Source organism: Sminthopsis crassicaudata, chromosome 4 (genome assembly GCF_048593235.1).
Source record: "Sminthopsis crassicaudata isolate SCR6 chromosome 4, ASM4859323v1, whole genome shotgun sequence".
Taxonomy (NCBI): Eukaryota; Metazoa; Chordata; class Mammalia; order Dasyuromorphia; family Dasyuridae; genus Sminthopsis; species Sminthopsis crassicaudata.
The window spans coordinates 449,975,127-449,997,761 of NC_133620.1; the positions used below are offsets into that span (position 1 = coordinate 449,975,127).

At 42.4% G+C, this 22,635-nt stretch overlaps 1 protein-coding gene across 12 annotated transcripts in view; it reads right to left on the reverse strand.

The window, feature by feature from the left end:
- Nucleotides 1-22,635, reverse strand: part of LOC141540057 (neurofibromin) — a 205,592-nt gene that overhangs the window by 56,589 nt on the left and 126,368 nt on the right. For 10 of the 12 annotated variants that reach the window (XM_074263645.1, XM_074263644.1, XM_074263643.1 and 7 more), the window contains 9 exons: nucleotides 21,062-21,223; nucleotides 20,816-20,919; nucleotides 15,763-15,898; nucleotides 11,437-11,499; nucleotides 6,759-6,917; nucleotides 6,128-6,225; nucleotides 5,417-5,563; nucleotides 4,932-5,078; nucleotides 2,508-2,618 (listed from right to left, as the gene is read on the reverse strand). In XM_074263645.1, coding sequence (XP_074119746.1) covers nucleotides 2,508-2,618; nucleotides 4,932-5,078; nucleotides 5,417-5,563; nucleotides 6,128-6,225; nucleotides 6,759-6,917; nucleotides 11,437-11,499; nucleotides 15,763-15,898; nucleotides 20,816-20,919; nucleotides 21,062-21,223 — 1,127 coding nt within the window. The remainder of the gene's footprint in view (nucleotides 1-2,507; nucleotides 2,619-4,931; nucleotides 5,079-5,416; nucleotides 5,564-6,127; nucleotides 6,226-6,758; nucleotides 6,918-11,436; nucleotides 11,500-15,762; nucleotides 15,899-20,815; nucleotides 20,920-21,061; nucleotides 21,224-22,635) is intronic. The other 2 variants (XM_074263650.1, XM_074263652.1) reach the window with 1 other exon arrangement.

Below are 22,635 nucleotides of genomic sequence, written 5' to 3' on the forward strand. Positions count from 1 at the left end.
TATAAGGTGAGAGACTTCAACCATAAGATCCCTAAGAAGCCTTCAGCTCCCCAAATCACCGCCAGAAGGAAAAACTAAGGGAAAGTTAAGGACTCGGGCCATGGCAGACGGCAGTGACAGAAGACTTGGGCCCCCAGGCGGAGGGTTGAATGCCGAGGCTTGTCACAAGCCCAGGCCCTCTTCCATGGGCCTGGCTACACCCATTTTCACACAGACACCTTCAGATGACAGAAGCAGGCCCAGGTCACTCAAGGAACAGCATGGAAAGGCCTCTCTCCACAGGAAGGGCCTCTTGGTTCAGGGCCTGAGAAGCCCAAGCCTGCCTTGGTCTTTGGGCCACCGCGGATTCTCAAACTGCTCAAGCTCAGTCAGGAACTCTCCCCATCATTCAGCATCAACAATGCTGTCACTCAGCTCTTTTTGTGGTAGCGAATTGGAAAAGGAGTAGGTCTTGCCCATCAACTGGGGAATGGCTGAACAAGTTGGGGCATATGAAGATAATGGAATATTATTTTTCTATAAAAACTATGAACAAGCTGTTTAGAGAAATCCTGGAAAGATTTACAGGAACTGAAGCTGAGCAAAACAAGCAGAACCAGGAATACATTGTATACAGTAACAGCAAGAATGGGTGACGATCAACTCTGAAAGACTTGGCTCTTCTCAGTGGTTCAGTGATCCAAAGCAATCCCAATAGACTTTGGACAGAAAATACCATCCGCATCCAGAAAAAGAACTATGGAGACTGAATGTAAATCAACACATGCGAGGTTCCCTTCTTTCTGATTTGTTTTTTTAATCTCTCTCTTAGTTTTTCCCTTTTTGCTCTGATTTTTTTCTCCCAACATGATTCATAAAACAATGTCTATCAAAAATAAATAAACTTACTAGAAGAAAAATGATGCTTTTCCCTGCAAATGTAATCACACCATTGTGGTGAGTTTGCAGTCTACCCCGGCTCTCAAGGGTACCCCGTAGGACACCTTCTGGGCACAGTGGGCAAGTCCTTTTTATACGGGATAATAAAAAAAGACACTAAAGAAAGCAGCAGACCCTGGGTGGATCCAGTGGGAAGAGGACCAGGGAATAGTGCTGGGACGATGCCATGAACTGGGGCAGGAAATCCTGAGGAGGCAGGCAAAGTAAAGCTCCTACCTGAGGTTTATTGATTTCCATGTTTCGGTTCCTGGCCAGAGAGATGTATGCTTGAAACTAAGAAAAAATTTCTCACCATCAGACAGTCCAGAAGAGGAGAGATTGGTTTGGCAAGCAGTAGGCAGGCCCTACCACAAGTCTTTAAGTAAAGGCTGAATGAACACTGGTAGAATTAAAAAGGAGTTCTACCATGGGAGACCATCAATTTAGAAGGAGAGAAAAGTTACTCTCACTGATATTTCACATTTCCTCCCATAACTTAAGAACATCATCCTGAGGATTGGTGCCCGAGAAGCCAAGGGAACCAAAAAGGTGGAGAAGTTCTGTTTTAGTGGGGTTCAAGGGGAAGTAGAGGTAGCACTGGGTGCAGAGGTGGCGAAATCCCTAGCACTGTCATTAGCAAACGCCTTCCCTCGTTTCACTCTTCTCCCTAACTCCGAATAATCTTCACAATCCCATCTCTGACAGGCTTGTGAGGGAGACAGTTCTGAAATGGAAAGCCATCACCAGCTCGGCCTCCAGGCTTCCCAGAACTTGCCAGGGGCAGGGACTGGGCACCTCCTGCCAGCTTCTCCGGCTGCACCGTTCAGATCATGACTCCTGGTCTCCCACCACTATGTGGCAGAGGACAAAGCCCCAGAGGACCATGGCTCTCGAGGCAGGGGCAGGACAGCAGGAGGAGGATGCGCTCACAGACTTTCAGAAGTGTAGGGAGGATACTGGACAAGCCACACCTCTTAGGCTTTTGGGGTTTGCAGTTCACTTCCCCCTCATCTCACCTGTCATCTCTTCCCGAGTGTTCCCACTTTTCTGTTTGTTTTATTCTACTTTCTGGCCCAAGAAAGATCCCTCAGGTGCCCTGCACTGCCTTTGTGCTCCTTCCAGACAATGCTCTCAGCCCCTTCCCCTCCCCTCCAAGGGAACTGCCCCAGAAGCAGGGGTCACTGGGTCTGTCCCAGAGGCCTGGCAGAGGGCTCAGCCACAGAGTAAGCAGGGACCAAAGGAGACAAGGAAGCATCCCTTGTGGGCAGTGAACGCCGCCACATCAGGACCAGGCACACATTCTGATCGAGCCAGGACAAGGCCCGAGAATCCAAATGCCGTCATGGGGAAGCAGAAGCTCCACAATCATCAGACAACAGGGCAAGGGAGAGCTCCCAGCTGAAGGGACAACGGCCTCTGAGGATCCGAGCCAGACACTACGCCCCTCACATTCTTGCCCAGTGCCACGCTCCCAACAACTCCTGACACGGCCTTTAATGCCACAAATGCAGACAGCTTCTCTCTAGCTATCAGCCAGTAATCTTACTTTTAAAATCATGGTAAAAGAAACAAAAATGGAGCAGCCTTACCTTCGTGTGACATAATAAAAAACAGGATTTCCAGCTTTGGAAGTGCCTGCTTGATAGAAGATATTTAACGTTTTCAGAGCCTTGAACTCCTCTTTTTCATGTACCTGATGCCTGAAAACAGTAATAACAGTTCAAATAAGTAACAAGTCAGTCTGGAGGACTCAAGGGTCATTATTAAATCACTTCTTTGTCCAACTAGATCTCAGAAATCAAAAGAAGGAAACTTGGTGTGGACGCTCTAGAGAAGCCACATCATTCAAGGCAAACTGAGAAATATGGTTTAGAATGAACCCAAGGGACAACCCCCCAAAACTGAGGAAAACAGCTGCTTCCTAAAGGAAGGGAGGGAATTCGGGGGGGGTGTTGAAGTGTGCATTAGTGATGTCTATATGTGTACACATATTTGAGGTACCCCAAAATGACCTTTCTAAGGGAGAAAAAGGATGGTATACTCCTTAAGGACTGTTTAGAAAGGGGAAAAAAATTATGTTTTATTCCTCTGCAGATGCTAATTTATATAATATGGAAATTCATAAATGGAGTTAAATGTCAGATATGGCAGATCAACAGAAAAATCTACTGGTGGTCAAAAGTTTAAAAAAAAAGTTGTCATGGAGGCCCCTGGGCATCAGCCACTCTGTATCCTGGATGTGTTATTTTTGGAAGACACTCTCCAGAACTCCAAAGGTATTAATATGTAACTTTTAGGTTAAAAGATAACTTTTCTTTTCTTTTCTTTTTTTCTTTTTTTGCTGAGGCAATTGAGGTTAAGTGACTTGCCCAGCGTCACACAGCTAGGAAGTGTTCAGTGTCTGACACCAGAAAAAGGTCTCCTGACGTCAGGGTTGGTGCTCTATCTATACAGCTGCCCCGAAAAGATAAGATTTTCAAGGGTAGAATTGTATTTGATCAACAGAAATAATTCATGACGCACCACATCTGAGCAATGTTTCGTTTCTGTTTCAATGCCTATCACAGAAATCCTAAATGCACTTATGCTCTTTGAGCATTTGTGACGTACAAGACACTACAAATAAATGCCACTTCTGGAGGATTCAGCGAACACCCCAAAGCCGCCTTCTTGAGGGACTATGTGAATATGCCTCAGGAGGCACCGTTTCACCAGACCTTTGGGAGTCCTGCCTTATCTCTCTGCATGATGGTAGAGCTGTGTATTGTGCTGCCCTTCATCAAAGGAGGTTATACAAAAGTTTCGTGGAATTTTTACACCAGGATGAGCCCTTTCCAGGTTGGGAGGATCTGCCAGAACTTAGTTGTCAGCAGACCATTAGAAGTACGAGCTGTCCCCTTGGAACTAAGAAGGACTAAAGTAGAAAACTCTTTAAAGGGTATTACAGATGACAGGAATCCTGGGAATGCTGGCAAGCCAGCTATGTTTCAAGAACTAAGACTCAGTGGTTTGTGGGCACCCTTTATATACTGAAAAAAACAAAAGGAAGCTCTCTAGTTCACTGGAGAGATCCCTTATAAACTTTAGGGGGGAAATAACAGCAAAAATGAACCAGAAAGAGAAAGTGACATAGCAAGGCTGTGATATGCATTCAAGAAGACCCTACAATCCCAGACCGTTGAAAGTGAGGGGATACACGCCAGATGGGGGCCGGCTGAACAAACTTATGCCGTATAAATGCAATGGAAGACTAACTGTAAGAAATAACGATGGGCATGTTTTCTGAGAAGCCTGAAAAGATCTGGGTGAATTAAGTCAGAATAAAGGGAAGAACCAGAAGAGTGGCCGGTACACTCAGAACAACACAGTAACAACAAACAGCTTGAAAGCCTCCGGGTCTTTTATCAACACGAGGACTAACCACAACTCCAGAGGATAGAGCATGAAGCCTATGGCAGCTCATCTGCTAAGAGAGATAGAATGGACTAGGACACAGATTAAGATATAGGGGTTATTTGGAAACAACTGATGGGGGAATTTGTTTTGTTTAACTTAGAATATCTGTTACAACATTTTTCCCCCTTACAATACTAGGGGTGAAGGGAAACAAAATTTATTTTTAATTATTTTTTTTAAAACAAAATTCAAAGAAATCAAATATTCTCCAAAGTACCAATTTAAAATAATTATACCTAAATAAATAAATAAATAAATGAATGAATGAATAAATAAACAAACAAACAAACAAATAAATGAATAAATAAATAAATAAATGAATTAACAAAAACAAAAACAACAGCAACAGCAACAGCAACAAAAAAATAAAATAAAATAAAATAATTATACCTTACAGAATTGGAGTCTCTGAAAATGAACATCCGGTGTTAAAGGAAGATAAAGAACAAGGAAGTCTTTCAAAAGTGAAGACATTTCTGGGATGGCTGGGACATGCAGGTATGCAGTTCAGTGAGGAGAAAGCTAGTGCACATGCTGATTCCCTGGTTCTCCCTTACCTCGTCATGAATTCCTCAAACTTGGAACTGGTAAGATTTAGGCTGGACCAGTGTGTGTCAGCCACAGGCTTGTGCTCTGGAGGTCCCAGGTAGGCAAGGAGTGTTGCCATCTTATCAAAAGGTCGCCTTCCAACAGCTTTGTGATCTCTAGAAAGAAGAAGTGACTTAGAGAAGACTCAATCAAAAAGCTTCAGACTTCCCAGGATAGGCTCCTTAGATCACCATTTGGACACTCAGAGGTGTCACAAATAACCGGGGAAAGAATGCTTCAATATATAGTCATCAATATATAGTGTCATCTCAAATGCAAGACAGGCTAGGCTCATCTTCTACAAGATATAATCTTTTCCATACAAAATAACTTTTACATATATGGGATATTGTAATTCATCACCAAACAAAAGATGGATTTTGACAAACTGACAACTGAGATCTAAGACTGTAAAGGAAAAGGTCCCCTTAGGACAACAATTGAGATTGTCTACCTGTTGCTTGAAAGATATTGGCCGATTTTCTCTTGGTTGTTCCAGAGCAGACGGTGCAAAGCCAAGACGTTGCCATCGCTGATGAAGGAAAGACTGTGGTTTATGGCATCACTTACAGGACAATCAGATGCGATATCAAGGAAAAATCTACCAAAATACAAATTTTGGCAAAATTTTTAAAAACTTACAAGTACACATATTCATTAAATACTGAAATGTCTATCACGCTATGTTCACATACAAGAGAACTGGGGTATTATACTATCCCTACTCCCTAACAAGAAAGGAAGAAAGCAAAATGTAGACAAGAGTCCCTTCCAGAATAAAAATGAGACCCTTGAGGTAAATGAGGAAGAGGGTGGTTTGGAGCAGGGCTGTGATGTCAATGGTCCATGCATCTCTCTGACAGATATCCCCCCTGTGATGCAGCCTGGCCCCTCTTCTGCACGGAGAGTCTTGGAGAGTGGCCTGGGGGGTACTGAGAGGTCAAAGGACTTTCCCAGAGTCACACAATCAGGATGTGTCAGAAGTGAGATTCCAACCCAAGTCTCCTTGACTGGGAATCTGCATCTTATGTGCTATCCCCTGCTCTTTCATCTCCAGAGGCAGAAATGAATGAATGAATGTAAACATGCATACAAATATAGCATTTCCACATGGTTTCAAAATTTCCCTCTGAGGAATTGGGGGAGAACACAATTAGCTGCTTACCTCCGTGCTACATCGAAGTTGCTTTTCACAAAATCGTTAAAAGGCCTCATATATTCTTCTTTTGTGAAAAGGACGTGATTGGCAATGCTCTGAAGAATCTAAATACAAAAAGGTCACCAAACAATGCAGACCTCATCAAAACTATTCATTTCCTTTTACAGAATTTCTCACTGAATGTATTTCTTTTTCATATGATCAGAGATAGGGATTGAGTTCTTCTAATTTATTAGGTATACTAAGTCTACAGACTGTTTTCTTCACACAGGTTACTGATAGCATGGCATGTACAACACAAGCATCTTTCGAGACAAAATCCCCATAAGTCTATTTGTATTTTCACTCACTAGATGTGCCCTTAAATCACCAGACAAGAAGCACTTGTGTAGAACAAATTGTTTACGAGAGGGTCTCACAGCAAGGAGCTCCCTTGAATGTCAGGCTGTAGCAGGCTTTCATGATCAAATAGTACAATAAATTGAAGGAAAACCACAGAAAATGAAATGCTACATTTTCAATATTCAAAAGATGGTCTTGAAATTGGGAAGCTCATAGACTAGCTAGGGAGCTCAAAAGGAATTTTCTAGACAAGAGGGTGAAAATTAAAATAGCCAAGCACAAAGCAATTCATCACCTTTGACATCAGCTTCAACCCCCTTTCAATTCTAGGGAGCGGTTTTCTCTCTAAAATCCCTGCCTCGTAGGGAGAGACAACGGCAGGGTTGATGAATCTCAGGAACATGGCACTCCCCACGGCGCCAATGCTGTTCTGAGGGAATCTCTGGCTAACAACCTAAAACCAAAGAGGTCAGAGTGATTAGGGCATGACTTAAATTCAAAGGAACCCCAACTGCCCAGCTCTCATTCTTCCAGACGCCCATCCACACAACAGGCCCATGAAGCCCTTTCCAGACAGAGGACAGGAAGCAACATTCACATTCAGGTCTTAACTTGCACAAATAAAATGCAAAAGAAAATAGGTCATTGACATGAATTAAGCAGAAGAGTCCTGAAAAGAGATCTTAATTTCAAAGCCATCGAGCATACAATTTCACTGCAAGTGGAAAAAAGCCCCTCTAAGCTAGAGCATGAAGGAAATCAAGAAATATAGACAACCTGTGTAATGCAGAGGCCAGATTCTCAACTTCCCACTCCCGAATTCAGTCCAGCCTAAGTTATTAAGCATTCACAGTCTTTCTCTCCAACTCAGTTTCTCTAGTAACTGGCTCACTCTGCATAAAGTCAAGAGGGAACTGTGCTGGGGCTCCCCCTAAGTAAAGTCAGGCCCTTCTCTTTCCCAGAATGCTTTACAACACCTTAGGGTGGGAGAAGTCAGGGCGGGTTTCTATTTAAGCCATGGAAGAGGGGGAATTCTTGGGAATCTTTAAGAAAAAAGGACCCACCAGCAATAGCTATCTCATTTTAGAGTTCCCTCTCTTGTTTTAAAATGGAATTTTTACCTATCTACTTCTCTTTAAACTTTGAAAAACATCTTAAATGGCCTCCTCCTTACAAAACTATCTCTTGATATTAACTTCTTTAAGACATGAAACTGTGTGATCAAATTATATATCAGGAAACCCCTTCCCCTTGGTTTTGTTTCCCCCAGTACTGCTCATCATGGCTGTGGTAGCTGCTCCAGTTGGATAGGAAGGCTGTCCTTGGGACACAGAAAAGGACACATAGGATCACAAAGATGGGAAGAAATCTCCTACTATATATCACTAGATGAGAAAATTGAGTTTGATGGAGAGAACTGATTTGTACAAATATGTTTTTAGTAATGGAGCTACCTCATAGGTAGGAGAATAATTGCTGTATGATCCTGGGCAAGTCACTTAAGCCCAATTGCCTCAGGGGGAAAAAAAGGGAGAGAGAAAGAGAGAGACTGCTGCTTTTCACAGAGGCTTCACTGGGTAAAACCTCCATTCTTGTGCTCCTAAGATACAGATTTAATAGGATTCTGCCCCAAAGAGGCGTGCTTACACAAATTCATGTAAAAGCTTCAGTTGTAGAATATAAGCTCTTTAAGGGCAGGAGCTATTTCCAGTGGTAGCTTCAGTGCTTAGCAATAGGTAGGCATTTAATACATAATTACTGATTGACTGATTTTTACTCGTCTTCTAAACTATCCTATTTTAAGGTTTATACTATAGACTGCCCGAGAGAAGAAAAGATTCCCTCATTTGTAGTCACTGTTAGTAAAAGGTAGACTTTCCAGAAAAGGAGCAGGGATGGTAAGGGTTTTTTAAAACCGTTTCCTTAGCAGCACAGCTTCCAACTCTTGGAAGTATCACGTTTTCAAATGTGACAGAGATAGATGTACAAGAGATTTCTTAATACTCCTCAACCCCACAAACCTATGACTAAAATTCTCAATTACTGCTCCATTTCTTAGATGGAAACTGAAACCTAGTCTTGCCCTCCATTCCCCAGTACCATTTCCTTCCTCAGTTCCAAGTCACTAAGAGTCGAACAGGAGCAGCCAAGCAGGCTGAAGCCTGGTAAAATCTCACTTAGGAGATGGTGCTAGGATATATATCATCACGCATCCATTCACTGAGAGTGTGGGGAAATCATCTCAGGAACCAGGAAATGGCAAGAATTCATACTACCAAAAAGAAAGCATCATTGCTATTTCCTCTACAAGGAGAATTGCACAAATATTCAAGAAAAAGAAAAACAATAGAATTTTAAAAAAACTGAATCCATTGAAATAAAACATAAAATTTCTTCTATATATAAGCAACTTTTTGATTCTACATTAGCCAAAATCCAAATGTTCCTTTACTTCAGATATGAATTATAACCATTAATTTAAACATAGTCAAGAAACAGCTCTAGGAATAGCGCTACCAACCCATCAGTGCATAGCCATGTAATGGCTGCACTTAAAGTTAACGTTCAAAAGAAACAAAGTTCAAATTTTATTATCTTAACAAGAAACAGTAACACTTCCAGGGATCAATATGCCTTTCTTCCAGAAGCCTAAAGAGACCTCCTCCCCCAACTCTGTGAGGCCTTTTTTTCAAGTGAAAAGTTCATTTAAGCAACCCAATGAGCTTCCCAACTGATACTTGGAGCGTAGAGTGAGGAGACCTTCTCGGTTTAATCTGCACAGTCCTCTGAATCGTGCTGGGGCTCCCCGCTGAACGTTACCACTTACTTTCGTTACGATTCCACGACGCCCCATTGCACCTGTTCTGATGTAGAAAAGGCAATCCACGTTTTGTGTTATCCACAAACTTTTAAAATGTCATTTGCAAAGCACCTCAGGAAAGTTTCAGAGAAGAGTTGAGCAAATTCAGAAAAACTACAGTGAAGGTAGACAAGGGGGCTAAGAAACATGCTCTAGAGAGATGGGAGCTGGGGTGGACTTTAATTTGTGCGCCTCAGTGGAACAGAGACGTCAGTCAGCACACTGCCAAGCGAAAGGCTTAGAGTACATCATTAATCTCAACGTTCTGGCAGTGCCTGGGAAGTTAACCGCATTTGTGCTGAGGAATAGAGGTTAAAGTATTAGAAAGAAGTGTTTAATCAAGGAGTAGAAATGCAGTGGGCTCTAATTGCTATTAGCAGGTGTAATTAGTATTGCAAAGCCAAGGAGAAACTCTCGAGTAGGCATGCTTGACAGTGTCGCCATTCTATAAACCATGGTTTTAGTTCTCAAAATTTTTAAAGGAAATTAATAATACAAGTAGCTCCTATATCCTAAGGCATTTTATTTTTTAAAAGAATATTCCAATTTTTGTTTAATTTAAATATTTAAATTTAATATTAAAAATAATAAAAGTTGGAGAATAATTTCCCACAAGTTCACATAGCTTATAAGAAAGTTTTGGGGTCTTCTTATTTTTAAATGATTTGCCATATTCATAGCAAAACCCTAAAAAATGTGTTCATGGCCAGATATGAATTCAGGAAGATGAGTTTTCCTGACTTCAAGCCTAACATTTTATCCACCATGCCACCAAGCTGTTTCATAAAACGAAATCCTTCTCTAGGAATGACTTGTTTTCCTTTAAAAAACAGGTCTGTCAAACTATAATTTTGAAATGGATATTTTTTTAAAGCAAGTAATATATTTTATAGAGTCAGGAAAATCTGAGTTCAAAAGTGGCCTCAGACATTTACTAGTTATGTGATCCTGGTCATTTGACTTCTGTCTGCCTCAGTTCTCTCATCTGTAAAATGTGGGTAATAATAGTATCTATCTGCTAGGTCTGTGAAGATCAAATGAGTAACAATTGTCAAGTGTTTAACACACAGTGCCTGGCAAATAGTAATCATTATATAAATGCTAGCTATTGTTATCTTTATTATTAATTTGGGGAAAATAAGCCATAAGTGTACTTTTCTGAATTGACTAGTCAAAAGAAAAATGGGTTGTGTTGGGGCTCAAAAAACCTGAGCAATAAATTTGTCAAGATACTAGGAGAAACCCAGAAGGAAAGCAACAATCCTTTGCTCTCATCCCCTGGATGATCTCACCCTCTGGCAAAATTCCATAATTACTGTATTGCTTGGCCCAACACCAGGGGTTCTTTGAGCTCAGATGGACACCAGATCAGCTCGGACAAGCACCCATGTTCTGGTCATGAAGCCTTGCTGGGAATCAAACTTGTCTCCCTGCTGTCCATCCCCCTTGCTAGGGCTACAGCCCGCCATGTCCCACTGGTGTAAGTCTCTGAGGTGTTTCTACCTTGCCTTGGATCCCCCACTAGCGGTGGGACCCTGGCATACGCGTTTAGATCTCTCCTCGCTTGCAAGCTTCATTCCTCACTCTGAAATTCAGTTTCTTTTTGATTCCTGACTCTCCTGTCTCTGCCTCCTCTGTTCTTCTCCAGCCATTTACAGATTAGAGGCTGGTTTGTGTCCAGTTGACAACATTTAGAAAGGGAAGCTTACTCTTCCCTTATAATTAAGCTTCCTCATAAGGGAAATAACCCACTCATGCTAACTACTATAAAACAAGAGACAAAAATAAAGAGATTCAACATTTCCTAAGGCCTTGAAATTAAGTTTCTTTTGCATTCGTTTATCATTAAAAATGATGGTAAAATCAGATTAGGAATAGCCAATGTAAAGAAAAAACCCCAAATGCCTTTGAGTTAAAACAAACCAAAGGCATGCAAAGAAGGTTTAAATATAACTTAATTCCAGGGTTAATTGAAATGAAAGCTATTTGTGCCAGAATTAGTAGAATGATTTTAAGGTGAGAATTCATTAGGCTGAGGTGAAGATGTTCAAACAGCAAAGAGGTTTTGTTTTGCTTTGAAAGAAATGGCTAATAAAAAGGGCTCCAGACTTACTGATTTTTTGTTTTCCTTTTTTTCTTTTACGGTAGCTTTATTCAGTAGAGAGTGGCAAGTTGCCTACAGAACAGAGATGAGCACAAACAAGTCACAGCACCAACTACATACAGCAACAAAAACAATGTTGACTTGTACAGAAAATTACACAATCAATGTAACACAAATGGAATGGAAAATGGGCTATCAACTCAATTTTGATGATGAAATTTAATCCTGGGTTTTGATTTTTACCACATTCTGCAGTTCAAGTCCTAAAGAGAAGACCAGGTAAGTGTGGGGTTTAATCATTTCTACTATTTCTGGCTAGAATACAAGTATCTTATGATGGATGGCCTCCATTCCCAAAGTCAATAACAGAACACATTTGGGTTAGTTTCTCTTCCCTCACACAGTCAATGTCAGCATGGCTAGAAAAGTCTACTTTCCACTCAAGATAAATGAACGTCGGATTGTTGCAAGAAATCTTCAATTAAGGAACACAATTCTCACAGAAAGTTTTGAAAAAGGCATTCCTGAGAAGCTACAGATACTCAGAGAGACAGACTTACCAAGAAGAAATAAAATAACTTCCCATTAGCTGACTTCAGTATCATAACCAACTTACAATGAACTCTCAGGTCCACTAAGGTAATACTGGCTTTCTCTGCTCCCCATCTGGGAAATTTAGGAAAAATGTCAACAGACACTGTTCAGTGTGCGTGTGTGCGTGTCCTGTAACACCTTAACACAGTCTTAACAAATTTCTAAAATAACAGATTTTGTCAACGCATGAGCCAAAAAAAATTCCATGCATGGAAACCCTCTGGGTGCACAAGCCCAGAGAACATATTCTCAAGACTGCTCAAGCATCTCATTCATGAGGCGACAGCCATGCTCCGTGGGGAATACAGGGATCTGCTTTCCCTACCAATCAAACAAAATTTTTTAAAGATTGTCTAGAACTGCTGCCGGAGCTAAGAGGGGCAAGAAAATGTCCAAATAACAAGGCAAAAGGGAAGCAGCAGCAACAGCAGCAGCGACAGCAGCAGGACTCGGATCATGAGGAAGAATCTTTAACAGGGCCCTGAGTCTGAGCTCCCTCCGATGCTCATCCTGATGCCTCCCGGAGGAGTAGAAGGAACTGTGGGCTCTTAAAAGTTACAGGAGAAAAGGTGATGGCAAACTCCGTCCTGCTGAAAAGCCTTGCAGGGCAGCCCAGCAAAAGATGGCTTCTGCTTTTGTAAGTCTGGCCTGGTCTGCCACCTTCCCTGGGACCCTGAGCTTCTGGCACCCTCAAGGTCTGAAGGCAGAAACAGGCTTTCACAAACCCTGTACCACAGCAGACTTGGCCGTATAGTCACAAAAATGACTAAAAGGCAGAGAATGCGACACCCCCAGGCTTACTAGTTTTTGGGGTTAAAAGCAATCCCTCCAATTAGCTATGTTCCATACCTACATTACAATCATGAAAGCTTTCTCAAAGAGTGCAACAAGAGAGACGTCTCGGATTATCTCCTTTGAGGGAGGTATAAGAGACAGATGCCTCCCATAAGGTCAGCTAGATGAGGAAGCCCTGAGTTCAAATCCAGCCTCAGACACTTACTAGCTATACTATCCTTGGCAACTCATAGAAGCTTTCTAGCGTCAGACTCCACGTGTGTGCAATGGGGCTGACGCCACCTGGCCCCCAGGATCGTTCCAATGAGACAGCATACTTAAAGCTCTCTGAAACTGCTGGAAGTCCTAAATAGATGTTAGCCGCTATGTGTATGACAAGGGTTATCATTGCCTAAGGCCTTCTGTCAGTCGCTGAGGATGATCCAAACAGAGGGTGGCAGATCATACGGCCATAACTGGCCCAAGTTCATCCACGAAGAAAACCATATTCATCTCTGGACATCCCAGAGAATTCTGCCAGGCAGGGTCACCTAACCAGCCACACAGGACAAGCTAAGAGGTCAGAGCGTGACTGTTGTCAGGCTGTGATGTGGACAGCCCATTGAGCTGATCCATCAGTACATGGATCCTGGACAGACATTGCAGATGAATCATGAATTGGGTCAAGAACTAACGAGGGAACAGAATGGTGAGAACTGTATTTGGCATTTTGCCTACTTCTTTTCATGATTCCAAGCTTTTCCCTGAAAAAAAAAAAAGGTGCATTTATCACCAGTTTTGGTCCTGGCATTGCTTTGACTGCACATACTCAAGAATGAAAGCTAAAACTCACCTGAAACCAGTAGGGATGGATGGGGGTGGGGTGGGGGGCTGTATCAGAGGGTTCCGGGATATTACCAACAAAAATACAAAGGAAAAGCAGAGGGAATAATATCAAGAAGACCTGGCTGTAAAAGCAGGAGAGCCAGTGGTGTGCTAAAGGGATAAATGGCTGAAATCCACAGTGTCCAGACCACTGGTGTCCAGCAGAGCCAAGGCATCTCTAGGAGCTTTCGCAGCTCAGTGGGTAGAGAATTTATGGGAGGGCAGAGACAAAGACAGATTGCGACCCATACCTCTGGAGTCCAAGCCTCACACTGATGAGATCAGAGAGGCTAATGAAGTCACGCACATTGACACTGCACCTCTCAGGCTATGAAAGCACAAAATGAATCATGCAGCAGGAGACCACGAAATATTGATCTCTTTCCACTGCAGTTATGATGTATGACATTCTACAATGTCCTAAACACAAACGAGTTCTTTCCTTGGACACAGGAAGGACATTTCCCTTTAAAATCTATGCCAAAAGGAAGGTTTCTGTTGGAAAAGTCACCCCAAACCCTGCTGCCTGCAGAGGTAGCAATGGCCTCATGCTTCCTCATGGACCCAATGTTTCAATCAAGCACTGTCCTGGATGGACACCTTCCTTGTGTTGCTAAACCAATGAAAGATCCCCAAACTCAGCAGAACCCAGAGATAGAAGTCAAAGAATAAGGATTTGTAGAGACTCATGATAATACAAAGAAGAGATTGGATCCACAAAGGATGAATCCAAGGCGGGTGAAGGTCTGTGACCAAATCAAATCTAGGAGCCAGGTCTCTGGCCTCCAATTCCAGGAGACTACAATCACACCAATGGAGGCCCCCAATCAATACAATCTGGTCACCTCAAGGAGGCCGACCCAAGCACCGTGTAAAGGAGCTCTGAAGTCCATCCCAGTGTCAGACACACAAAAGCTACAGAATGGAACTTTCAAACCTGTCCCAATGAAGTCCAAGCCAGGAGAGGATGCTGTCCTCTGTGGTTTGGCAGGGGAATGTCATGTTTCAAGAACCCAATTAAGTCCAATTTCTGCTGAACCAGCTTGACTCCCCAACAATTTCCTTGGGCTTTTCTCCTCTGCAAGTGCAGAAACCCCACAATAATGGAAAAGACATTTATTTCTATAAATGCTTTATCTACTGGGTATATTTTGAGAAAATTATTTTTACAGATAAAGATGACACATTTTAAAATATCACAGGGGGGCAAAATCGCAAGCCCCACATGCATCGAAGCCTGGAACAGCTGCTTAAATGGGGGAGTCTCACGCATGTAGCTAAGCAACTGAAGCGCGGCACTAAAGACTACAGGCTGGCGACTGTCTTAGAGGAAGATGAGACAGAAGCACATGCATAAGAAGCACCAACTCCCACACAGCCCAAAATGCTGGAACCTGAACACTTCTACAGAAAGACAAGGGTCTCCGGAGCCCTATTGGCGTAGGACTTACTCATCCCACTGGTATTTCTGAACCTGCATCTGGCAGCAGTTACTGACAGTCACCAACTGTCCTAAGGTAAAGAACCAAACCGAAGCCAGGAAGTCTCTTTAGTGTGATAGGGTCCGACCTAGAAGGATCTGGCAAGAAGGGCTCATGGATTAAACTATTCTGCTTGGAGCAGTCAAAGGAAATGAGACACCTGACCACAAACTCACTGTCGGATAACACAAAAGTCACACCAGGAAACAAGCCATCTCCAGTCTGCTTTAACACAACACAAAACCAAACCAAACTTGGGAATGGAGGAGGATTGTGGAATATTGTCCCACATGTGAATAGGATAAGTAAAAAAAAAAAAAAAATTCTCATGTAGCTCTTCAAATACCACTAATACCCTGACTGTAAGTGTCCTAACATCTGTTACTAACTCTACAAGAAACAGGGTTTTTAACAGGACACAGGGCACCCCCCCCACCTCTTTCTAGGGGCTTGTTGAACCTCCTCCTTCCTCTAAGCTGACCCAAGCAGAACCAAGCCAAGGTCTGACCTGACCACCAGCTCTGTGGGCACAACCCTCCCATCTGTGCTCCCGGCTGGAGTAGCTCGGAATGGCTGGCAGCCAACTCAACCCAAGGCCTACCTGGTACAGGCAGTGGCACACACTGCGTAGCTGAGGGGGGAACTCGGCGGAAGAACTGATGATGGCATGGAAGAACTTCTCAGTCATTTGTAAGAGATTCCGTTGGTTGTCCTCAAGGCTCTCACTATGCTCTAACCTGCAGGGGCGACAAAGGGAAAACCAAACTATTTTTAATCCATGCGACCTAGGTCAAGATTATCCCCATCTCCCCGTGTGCCATCCTGGGAGTATCCCATCACATCTTGGGAGATAATCACTCTCCTCCTCATCCAGAAGGGAAATCCAGCCCACAGAAAGAACACTGCTGACTCCCCTGGGGCCTTAGAAAGCCACTGACCTTTCTCCCCTTGCTTAGACTCACAAATGATTTTTCTCCACTCCATTCTATTTATTCATTCAATAAATATTTATTGAGACCTCACCATGGGCAAGGTGCTATGCAGACAATAGGTAATTTGTCTCCACTGAACCGTATTCTTGAAGGTCACTGACTTCCTAACCACCAAATTTAATTTCCAATTTTTCTCTTTCTAGAGGTCTCAGAAGCATCTGACTACTTCAAATGCTTCCCTCTTCCTTCTTCCAACTCCCACCTGGATAAATCTTGTTTCTCCTTCTCCCCTGTACCCACTTCTGTGGCTTCCCTTCCTCCCTCCTCAACTTAAGATGAGTCTTCCTCAAGAGCCAATGTCCAGCCATTAGTAGCACCTCCTATTCTCATGCTTGAGGGGCTCAGTTCTGAAACGTACAACTCTTTTCATCAGGAGTTGTGTTGAGAACTGTTATTTAAATCCCTCTTTTTTGTCATGATATAGTGTAGTCATAGCTTGTATTTCTCTCTCTGTCCAGGAGGAGATACAAAATTTCTGATTTCTATTCACCCTTTTGGATTTTTCCAATAGCAAGGGTTCATGAACTTCTTACAAAACGGATGTATTAGTGGGGTGGTCTGAAGACATTCCCCAAATTGTCTTCATTCCCTATTCCCAAATCCAGTGGGTCTCAATACCAGGAATATATATTGGGATTGGAGGGAAGACTTTGTGGTGGAACCAAGTTTCTAAAAAGTGAGAGGCTTTCCACTGCAGAAGAGAATGGCTGAGGACATTCCAGGGAAGGCCCTTAGATTTAGGGCAAGAAGGGATCTTAGAGAGTTCTTTCATTTTTAAAAATAGATTTCTTTTTATTAATAATAAATACTGAAGGGGTTCTACATCAACAGGAACAAAATATGGTGGGTGGAGATCTGAAATACTCTAATCATTATGGAAATTCATTTGGAATTATGCTGGGAGAGTGACTAAAATGTTCTTAATTTCTGACTCAGAGAGCTTACTAATGGTCCTATAATCTATGGAGGCTCAAAATAGAAAGAAGGTTTCACAGTGGAGAGAGTGCTAGGCATGGAGAAAACAAATTCAAATACTGCCCTGACACTTACTAGCTGGGCAAGTCACTGAACCTGTCTCAACTGTTTCCTCAACTGTAAAATGGGGATAACAGGGCCTACCTTACAGGGTTTTTGCAAGAATCAAACAAGATAATTGCAAAGTGCTTACCATAGGGCCTGACACATAATAAGTATTATAAAATGCTTATTTCCTCCCTCTCATCTGCACCAAAACATCTATAGAAGCATTTTTCTGAGTTGCAAAGAACTGAAAACAAAATAGATACCCATTACTTCAGTAAGAACTAAACAAATTATCTTATGTGAATGTAATAAAACTATCTTATTATTTTTTTTAAACTTAATGGTATTTTATTTTTCCAGTGATACGAAAAGATAGTTTTCAACATTCATTTTTGTAAGATTTTGACTTCCAGGTTTTTCTCCCTCCCAAGACAGAAAGCAACCTGATATAGGTTATATGCATAAGAGTATTTTAATGTATTTCCATATTAGTCATGTTTTGAAAGTGTGAAAGAAAAATCAAAACAAAAGGGAAAAAAACACAAGAAGGAAAAAAAGTGAAAATAGTGCAATTGGATCCACATTTAGTTTCCATATTCTCTCTCTAGACGCAGATGGCATTTTCCACTTGCATTCTATTGGAATTGCCTTGGATCACCGTATTGCTGAGAAGAGCTAAGTCTGTCATAATTGATCACTGCACAATGTTGCTGTTACTGTGTACAATGTTTTCCTGGTTCTGCTCCCTTTAGTCGGCATCAGTTCACCTAAGTCTTATCAGACTTTTCTGAAATGAGCCTGTTCATCATTTCTTATAGAACAATAGTATTCCAGAATTCATTGGACTAAAACACTGGAAGAAACAATGGATATGAAGAACAGAGAGAAAATACACAGGAAAACGTTCACAAACTGATGCAAAATGAAGCAAATAGAACCAATGTACACAATAGCCACAGGCACATACGCAGAAAGAGCAACAATGATGGAGAAGAGAGCCAGATTACCTATTTATAATAAACCTACAGGAGAAGACCACTGCTATGTTCTGGTCAGACACTCCTTTCACAAAGAACCTTTGCTTATGACAAAAGAGCTGTAATTAAACAAAAAATCTTATTCCGAAACCAGACCTCACGGTGCGTGCACTACTGTGTCTTAGTGGAAGGAGTTTTTGCCATCAGGGAGGAGGTCAAGTTTCAATGAGTCTTCTCAAGGATGGTCATTGGTTACTCCATGAGTCAGAGTTTGACTTTGTTTTGGGGATTATGGTCTTTAATATGGTCTTTGATTACATTCTAATCCCTCAATTGATAGCTGAGGAAGCTTCAGTCTCACTGGAAGTCACACAAATCCAGAAAGGGAAGGAAGAGGGCAGGGGAAGGGAGGAGGAGAGAGAGCACTAAAGAATGTAAGTTTAGGAGATACCATTAATTAGAACCGGGGAGTTGGAACGGACAGCTAATCAAGAAGACACAGAGTCTGGTACTGAACAAGTAAGTCACAAGCAAGGTCAGAGGACCCTCTGCTGTCCAGTTCCAATGACAAATGAAAACCTTTACTGGACCCTCCGCAGCCCAGGGCTTCTTCAAGTGGTGCCTGTGTGCCCGTGTTTGTTTGTATCAAGAGATACTGTGATGATCTGTTTCTGTATAATTAGCTTCCTTCCTAATCTGATGTATTTTGTTTTATGTGTTTACAAATAGGATTGTAGGCAAGGCATTGCCCAAGGGATCCAGGTCCAGGAGATGGAGAACAAGTCTGCCCAGGGCATTTCTTCTACCCTCAGCACAATAAGTCCCCTTGCTATATGGAAGGAGGGACCTTTCCCTGCTATGTGGAAGGGTCTCACTTTATTTTAATGAGGGGGGAACAAAAAAGATTAATAAAAGGCTGTCCTGAAAATATTCATTTCAGAAAGATGGGCAAAAATGTCTCCCAGTACATGCTACAGACACTGTGCTAGCTAGTGACCAAAAGAGAGAAAATCCCTATGAGTGACAACAATTCTTCCTGCTTCATCTTTCCATATCTAAGCTGGCCCCCCATTAAAAGGGGAGCATTTTTATAGCTCTTAGCACCAGCACAGTGCTCGGACAGGAACAGCAGATTTCTTTTAGATAGTCTGTCCAACTGATAATTAGCTACATTTTAAAAGGACTTGCTGCAGAAGCCATAAGTAAGCAGAGCAGTTCAAATTATCTCCCTCTAATTTACCTCAACTCAGAGAAACTAAACAGCGACAGATGGAATAAAACTTATGATCATAAGTCTGAAGTGAAGGCCAATGATGGAGGATGCTCCCAAGTCCTACTGCCTAGGGAAAAACTCCAACTAGTGACTTTGGACAGGAGAATACTGTCATTTGATTTAAGAAAAGTCGGCATGGGGGCCACCACCTACTTGCTTTGCTCTCAATAGAACTAGGAAGAATGAGATTCTAGCTTGGGCCTCTTTCTCAAATGGGTTAAGGGTAATGGTCGTGGGGGGAGGTACTGCTACCTGGTCAATGAAAGATGTGAGAAAATCCATGTCTCCAACCCATGAAACCAAGCAAGCCAGCAGGGCTCTCATCACTAGAATCCTGTCTGAGCTTTGGGTATGCTAAGTGCTCTGCTCATGGACCGGGAGCGTGCCCCTGGGAACCCTGTCACTGGGCACTTACTAACCGGGGCACACAAACCCGTCACCTCGTGGCCTCTCGTCCTGCTCCTTAACCTCTGGAGACAGAACAAGAAAGCACTGCAGGAACCTGGAGGGTGGGGACATGAAATCACTGGTGCTTCGTTGCCCCGTAAGCTAGCAGGCTCCCACCAAGTGACCCAGTGTATCTGTAAGTGTCCACCACTGACCACTGAAGCTGTCTGCTACCGGAGGGTTTTTGGGGTCAGCCTTGCTCTGTGTTCTGGTGCTCAGAGAAGCCAGGGAAGCCCGTCTCCCTGCTCCTGTCTGAAGTGCCCCTTGTCTCACGCCCATCAACAAACCAGGGCAAGAAGAAAACCTACTGTTCTCTCCTCACTGCCACATTCAAATTCTCTCCTCCATAACTCGGTCCCCTCTCCTGTTTTTGAGGTTCCCACCACCAGTCTACATGCCAGCTTCTAAAACTGGCTCATAACTCCATTAGGGGTCTTGTATCCAAATGGGGGAGGGGAATTACGGTTATTATCAATAAATGTTTGATTTATATATCTATTTTATATAACTATATATCTGAGGTCACATAAAATTTTCTTGGGGGAAAAAGGGATTGTGGGTGAAAAAAGTTTAAGAAGCCTGCTATATGTCACCTGGCCCTAAATGACATCCCTTAAAAACCTTGGGCTCATTCTCCATTCTTTCTCAAAGTGTTCTCTGGACCAGGTATTTGAGGACACAGAAGACACATGCCCTGAAAGGCCCTCATTCTCCCAGGAGCTTTATCTTTGCCCTTGGCGCCTCTATGATCACAGGCCCCCCCACGCCAAGCCCTGCCCTCCCCTTCCTGCTTTCACACTTCACTGTAGCTGCAGCTGTTTGCTAGCCCCGATGCCTTGTTCCAGGGCTTGTGTCTTCCCTGGAAGGCATGGGTCCTGCTCCTATTCCAATGCCCAACATCACAGGAATGACAGACAACTGCAAACCCGGGCTGTGACCAACCTGGTGGGATCGACTTCGAAGCTGACATGCTGCCATTCGGAGGATGTGATCACAAAGCGGAGTAAAGGCTCCAGAAGCTTCTGCAGGTATGTAGCACCGTAGACCTACACAAGGACGAGCAGAGCCTGTAACTGGGCTGATCCAGGGGCAGCTGGGAAAGGGCCAACTGAGCCCCTCCTCCCCGAGCAGGGCGTACACCAAGTGTGGAGCTGATCTCGGCAAAGGAACACGAGGGACGATACCCACCTTAAAGCAGAAGGTCATGATTTTACTGGCCAAGCTGTTTCCTCTAAAAAGCGTCTGCATGGAGTCTGCCAGCTCAACTTCCTTAGAAAACATATTCCAAAGGAGCTGGTACAGTAAGTGTCGGGAATCAAAGAGAGTAACAAGGACTCGAGCAAGTTCATCCTGAAAAGGATTAAAAAAAAAAAAAAAAAAGAAAAGAAAAGAATAACCAATTCGGCTTCCCCGAAAAGGAGAATCAGGGACTGTTTCTGCCTTTCTTCATGCCCTCAGCAAAGTGTGTGGAAGACAGTAGGTGGTTAATAAATGTATACTTAGTGATGATTCAGGACAGCTGAAAACAGCAGAATTCACTCAGAAGCAGACTACACCTGTAGCAATGGGGAGACAGGTGTGGCGGGCCCACCTGTAATCTGCTCCTGAGGAGCGGCTGCGGCTGCCCCATCACTTGAATGAGAGAGCTCTGAGCTAAAATCAGGCTAAAGCCCAGTGGGCATGTACTCTATCCAGCACAAAGATGGCAATGAAGGCGGGCTGGGGTGGGAGGAGGCAAGAAGGAAGGACGGACTTCATAAAAGTGGGAGCTAAGATCTATCACGGAAGAGAGACAAAAGCATGAGAGACATAAAGCAATAATACTTATTTCTGAGGAAATCAGAAAGAAGACATGGATTGAGAATAAGGTAGATCACGGTAGATAAGAAAAGCAACATTGGTTTAGAATATAAACTGATTGAGGGTAGAAAATGAATTCTAATCAAACATGAGATAACACCAATTACAAAAATTACAAAAATTTTAAAAAGATAATCTTTATTCCATGAAATTCAAATTTTATCAAACAACTTAAAAACATAGGATAAGTGATTGATTGGAGAAAAATATCAAGTACAACTGATAAGGATTTGGTAGGCAAGATATGCATATATAAGACCAAAAGCCATTGCCCAATAGAAAACTGTTCAAAAGACATGAACAATCAGCTCTTAAGAAAAAAAAAAAAAAAATACAAATAACTAACAATAAAAGAATACTTGAAAATCACCAAAAATTCAAACAACTGAGATTTTACCTCAGACTTAGCAAACTGGAAAATATGTTTAAAAAAAAAAACTGTAAAAAGTCATTGTATGGAGGGATTGTGAAAAGGTAGACAAAACGATTCATGATTGAGAGAGCTGTGAATTGGTTCAATCATTCTGGAAAGTAATTTGGAATCGTGCTAAGTTACCTAGTCTATCCCTTTAGATTCCATTGTTAGGCAAAGCAGTGCATGAAATACGAAAGACCCCTCAGACACCAAAATTATTCCTAACAGCATTTAAAAAGAAAAAATAAGTAAATAAAAGCAAAGAACTGGAAATAAGTAAATGTAAAAGGCAGGAACTTTGGAGAAATATACTTAAGGCTGAGTATGATTGTGTTAACTCAGTGGAATTGATAAGATAACCTAGTTTAGCATGTGAATTCTCTAGTTCAATATGAGTGATTTAATCTTACAACAAATAGTGATTCCCTAGTGATGACTGATTTAGACTCGGTATACTGTAATGATGTAATTGTAATAGAGTATATAA